Source organism: Zea mays, chromosome 5, assembly GCF_902167145.1.
Source record: "Zea mays cultivar B73 chromosome 5, Zm-B73-REFERENCE-NAM-5.0, whole genome shotgun sequence".
In the NCBI taxonomy this organism is placed as follows: Eukaryota; Viridiplantae; Streptophyta; class Magnoliopsida; order Poales; family Poaceae; genus Zea; species Zea mays.
The window spans coordinates 145,304,927-145,310,901 of record NC_050100.1 but is presented as its reverse complement, the minus strand read 5'-3'; the positions used below and the strand labels follow the sequence as shown (position 1 = coordinate 145,310,901).

The 5,975-nt window shown below is 43.5% G+C and overlaps 1 protein-coding gene across 1 annotated transcript; it reads left to right on the top strand.

Annotated features, from left to right (window-relative positions):
• Nucleotides 1-423: 423 nt before the first annotated feature.
• LOC100273351 (AT-hook motif nuclear-localized protein 26) lies at nt 424-1,923 on the top strand. Its single transcript, NM_001147791.1, has one exon. The coding sequence runs from the start codon at nt 745-747 to the stop codon at nt 1,672-1,674; it is 930 nt and encodes a 309-aa protein (NP_001141263.1). The 5' UTR covers nt 424-744; the 3' UTR covers nt 1,675-1,923.
• Nucleotides 1,924-5,975: the final 4,052 nt, after the last annotated feature.

The window sequence follows — 5,975 nt, the reverse complement described above, 5'->3', positions numbered from 1 at the left end:
AGTTAGCGGTCGCGCGACTCCCCAAAACCAGCCTGTCTGAGAGCTAATTAAGGTCCGCGCTGCCGCTGCCTGTTGGCGTGCAACTACCGGGAAAAGGGGGGCCGGGGAGAGAAATGCCGGCCTAAAGAAAGAGTAGGGGGAAAAGGAAGTAGCTTGTAGCTATAGCCTTTGCTAGTTTAGTTATAGATACATACCCTAAAATCAGCTGAGAATTTGGTGGTTGACATGAGAAGTGCCTTGCCTCCTCCCTCCTAGCTCGCAGCTTTGTCTGGTACAGGGTAGTAGCGGTGGTGGTGGTGTGGCGTCCCTCTCCTCCCTCTCCCACCTATCATTCTTCTAATCGAGCGGCAGAGCGTGGTGAGCTAGAGCGAGCCAGAAAAGAAGGGGGCAGGACGCTGTCTTCCTTTCTCCATCGGATCCATGGTCTCTTTTCTCAGCCCTCTCAGTCTCACACACCACACCAGAGCAGCGCAGCCGAGCATGCACTCATCACATCAGCTCCTCGTCTCCTAGCTTTCCTATTCCTGCCTTGATAATTGGCCAATTGTTCGATCTCCTTCTTTACTACCCCCTTTGCTTTCGTTGCTGCTACTACTACTGTTCCATCTCCTAGGTTTCGTTGTTGTCCCTGCAGGCCGCCACTGAGTGATTTGTTAGCAGATAAGATTTAGATCTCCCAGATAAAAAAAAGAGGTTGAGAGGAGAGCTAGCACTAGGCACTAGCAAGCCTGCTGTGAGGTGAATATGGATCCAGTCGCAGCATCCATACACGGTCATCATCTTCCTCCACCGTTCAACACCCGGGACTTCCATCACCATCTCCAGCAACAGCAGCAGCAGCTCAAGACCGAGGACGACCACGGCAGCGGCGCGCCAGGACTGTTCGGCAGCCGCGGCACCAAGGGCGACCACGAGAATAATGACCAGAACAGTGGAAACAGCAACGGAAGTGGCGGAGGAGGAGGCGACGAGCTGGCGCTGGTTCCACCATCCGGCGCCGGGCCAGAGGGTGGAGAGCCCACCCTACGCCGCCCGAAAGGCCGGCCGGCGGGGTCCAAGAACAAGCCGAAGCCGCCCATCATCATCACGAGGGACAGCGCCAACACGCTCCGGACGCACGTCATGGAGGTGGCCAGCGGCTGCGACATCTCCGAGAGCATCACGGCCTTCGCGCGCCGCAGGCAGCGCGGGGTCTGCGTCCTCAGCGGCGCCGGCACCGTGACCAACGTCACCCTGCGGCAGCCGGCCTCCCAGGGCGCGGTCGTCGCCCTCCACGGCCGCTTCGAGATCCTGTCCCTCTCCGGCTCCTTTCTCCCGCCGCCCGCGCCGCCCGAAGCCACGGGGCTCACCGTCTACCTTGCCGGCGGCCAGGGGCAGGTGGTGGGCGGCAGCGTCGTCGGCGCGCTGACAGCAGCCGGGCCGGTGGTGATAATGGCGGCATCTTTCGCCAACGCGGTGTACGAGCGGTTGCCGTTGGAGGAGGATGACATGCTCGCTGCGCAAGCACAGGCCGACAGTGCAGGAATTCTCGCGGGTGCGCAGCTCGCCGGCGCTGTGGATCCAAGCCTCTTCCAGGGACTGCCACCGAACCTGATGTGCAACGTGCAGATGCCGCCAGAAGCAGCCTACGGATGGAGCCCGGGCGCCGCCGGTGGCCGTCCGGCGCCGTTCTAATAACTGATAAGAGCGCGCACGCGGCTTAGATATGGTTAAGTGATTTAGCTTTCTTCTTCGATCTTTTGCTTGAATTTTTATCGTGGAGAATTTCCGTGGGAATTGCATATGATTTCGCATGTTAATTAGTAAGCTATCTTAATACTGTTTCAGAATATGTAGCTCGATTTCTGCCATTTCGTTTCGCTATTCCTTGTGTCGTCGTAACTCTTGTTCATGTTGTTGACTTGAAGCCGGGTTTTGTTCCTTATCAAAATCATCTCCTTTTTCATGTACTCAGTAGCTCAATTGGTATTTTTTTCCGTGTAGAACACCTAGAATATATATAGTACTTTCGTTCTCGAATATTTATCGTTCGTTAATTTATTTTTAAACTAAACAACGACAAATAAAAAAGAACGATGAATACTTAACAAGAAAGCCAAGTGAGGAAACTGGGAACGAATTGAAGAATAATAAAAAGGCGCAAATCTCTGTATACCAGGGTAATCTCGCTATTTTCTAATTCCTTCTACGTGTCACGGCCTGTGGTATAACGATAATTAGGAGATGCAATTTTTTTACCCTCCTATATCAATAGTGATGACATGAGATGGTAAAAAATTATATCCGAGTGACATAAAAGTGATTAAAACAGTTGCAATAACAGATAAACAAATTGAAGAATAATAAAAGGCGCAATTCCCTGTATATACCATTGTAGTTTTGTTCAATAATGCCTTACTTATTAATGCAATGTTCTAATTTCTTCTCTGTGTCACCGCCTGTGTTATAAAAATAATTAGAAGATGCAATTTTTTACCTTTCTATGTCACTGATGATGACATAAAATGGTAAAAAATTGCATTCAAGTGTCATATTAGTGATTAAAACAGTTGCAATAAAAAAAGATATTTGACAAAAACAATTCTATGATAAAATTCTATGTATTCCCTCTATTATATATATCACAATATGTTGATTCTAAATCAAATATTATTATCTTGATCGTTCCATTAAAAAATGTAATGTTATGATATATGAATTATATATCGTAGACATATTTTTGTCTAAAGTATAAACTATTTTGGATTTTCTAGATTTAGGGCTTCTACCGTACACACTTAGATACTACTATCGGAAACATATTCTTTGCCGAGTGCTCAGATGTTTGCCGAGTGCAAAATATCGAGCACTCGGCAAAGAATTATTATTTGCTAAGTGTTACTCTCGACGAAGAATGACACTTGTCATACATAGACTCTCGGGAAAGAGCGATTTGCCGAGTGTCTAACTCTCGGAAATACTTAGCACTTGGCAAAGCACCGTCAACAATTGTCTGCATCTGACGATCGTTACCTATACCGAGCGTCCAAGGAAGACACTCGACAGAGAATTGTTTTGTTTTGTCGAGTGCCTTTTTTTACACACGGCAAATTTTATTTGTCTTTTTTTTCTTTTGGCCTCCAACTTTTTTGTGGTGTGTTTGTACAGTCTCTAGGCATACATGTTCAATTTTGGCACATTTCACAAAGTGTTTGATATAGCTATTAGATTTAGTTTATTTAATTGAATTTCTTCAGAAAATTTAAATTTGAACTGCAAATCACTTGAAAAATGGAAAACAACGAATGCAAAATGGTATTCCTATTATTGAGCACAAGTTACGACATATTTCAAGAACAGACCAGAAATTTTGAACATCATGTCCATGAAACATGACCGAGAACTTGCGACCTTGTTGTTTTAACGTTGTATAAAACACAACCAAAGTTAGAAAATTATGAAACTTGTCGAAATGTCATGATATCATATGCAGAGGCTGTGATAAAAAAAATGACAGTGTTTCGTGAAAATTGTCACGTGCGATGTGTACAAACCTAGTCGTCCTCCGTATAAGTTTTATGATTTCATGTAAAAGGTCAGTTTGGTTTTATACACATAGTGCGTGACAACTTTCACGAAATAGTGTCAAATTTTATCATCGCCTCTACATATGATATCATGATATCTCAACAAGTTTTATAATTTTTTAACTTTGTTTGTGTTTTATACAATTTTAAAATAATTGGATCGCAAGTTAGGGGTTATGTTCGTGAACATTGTGTTCGAAATTTTTTGTCTGTTCCTGAATTAGGCCGTAACATGTGCTCAATAATAAGAATATCAATTTTGCATTCATTGTTTTAAATTATTTGAGTTACTTGCAATTCAAATTTGAATTATCCAAAAAATTGAATTAAATGTACTAAATCTAATACACTTGGAGAAATGTGCCAGAGTTTGTAGGAACACAACAACAAAAATTGGAGGGGAAAGAAGAAAAAACAAATACACATATCGACAATTATTCTTTGCTGAGTGTTAGCAAAAGACATTCGGCAAAGAACCTCAACTTAAAATAACCGTGTGCGTGAAGCTTTATTTATCGAGTGCCTATCAGATGCCACTCGGCAAAGCAAATTTTTTTTTAAAAAAAAATATCGATTGCCAGATATGTGACACTTGGTAAAGTATTTTTAAAAAATTAAAAAATTATTTGTTAAGTGCAAGACCTGATGCACTTGTTAAAGTAATTTAAAAAAAATTGCGGAGCGCCAAATCTAGAGCACTCGACCAAAAACAAGGACTTACACCATAACCGGTCGTGGCTCGACCTCACAGGCTCACACACGCGCACACATCGCTCGCCTTCGTGCCGCTGAGTCGCTGACGCCTCCGTGCCCTCGCAGGCGCCTCCTCAGCCAACTGGCCCTCGCTGACGCTTCCCCTGGCTCTTGGCCCCTCGCCGGCGCCTCCTCGGTCCTGGCCCCTCGCCGGGGAACCATCATGCGCGGCCAGCAAGCAGCAGGCAAGTCTCTCGCGGTAACTAAGCAAAGCACTTATATAATTTTAAACTAATTACTAGTCCATCAACCTGTGCTACCGTAGACATCGCTAATTTTAAAGATACAAGTATTGAATACGTACATATTTAGGGATTAGAGTCATTTAGATCCCTAATTCGGTTCGGTTCCACTGAATAATTATTGTGAGTAACTTGTGTTTCACAGAGGTAATATGACAATAATGATTAGTAACTGCTACATCAATGATTTTCATGCTCCAATCGATATAATTCGTTTAGTTTTTTCAAAGGATGGACAACAAGGATAATAATAAACTAGTTTTAATTGTCAATTATAGGTGAGAGATGCTTATAGTAGTTTAGGACTATTTTTTATTTGACCGTACTATAAAACAGGTAGTAGTAGCTTTAGCTACGGGAATTTAATGAGTTATTAGTGTGTGAAACTTAGTAAGCTTTGGAGGATACCTAAGGATCAAGTGGAAATGTTGTAAGGGCTTGTTCGGTTAGCTCTCAATCTATGTGGATTGAGTGGGATTGGATGAGTTTAAATCACAAACAAGACAAACTTCTTAAGAATTTTTTCCAATCTCATCCAATCCATATGTATTGGGAATAACCGAACAAGGCCTAATAGTAGTAAGATGTGGTTTGATATATTCTGCGACATGGATTGAAAATATATATGTGATTGACGGCGTCATGTCGTTGATATATATGTGTATGTCAGTCATGGTGTTGTTGGTTTTATTTGCTGGTTTTGGAAACCTCATCGTGCAGGGGAGGTGCTGTCGATTTTTTTTGTTGACAAACTTTTGTTCCTTTTTTGTAGAGTTCTTCCTAGCCGTTGTGGGTCTACCTTCACCGCGTCCACTCGCCACTGTATCGACATGCCACAACCCCGCTAACCTAACATCATCATCACCCTAGGTATAACCTCTATTTTCATATCATAGTCGTAGATCACGTAACTCAGTTAGGTGTCTCCATTCGAAAGAGATACGGTTGCAAATATGCAGATCTTTGCATATCTATAATCGTATTTGTTTCAAATTGTCCATGTTTTTTGGACAGCCCACGGTTGCGTAGATGGGGTTAGTTTCCATGCTCCACTCCGATCTGAGACAGAGTTTCGACATAACCTCCCTGTTTTCTCCGGATACATACTCTCCCTACCAAGACATGTATTTGGAGAATAGAGGGGAGGTGTTACCGAAATTCTGTCTTGAATCCGAGTATAGCATAGAAACTAACCCCGTCTATGCAAACCGCAAGTGGGATTAGTGTCTATCCTCACCAATTAGAAAGTAGGAATGTAGTGTTCCCCGAGGAAGGGGTTCATATTACTCTCTGATAATATGTTAGAGGATGGAGGACCGTGAGTGGATGTACACGGGCCGTATAAGAAGGGATGATGTCACCAATGAATGTGTCAGTACCCTGAAACAGGGGTACCCCTTACTACAGTATGGAG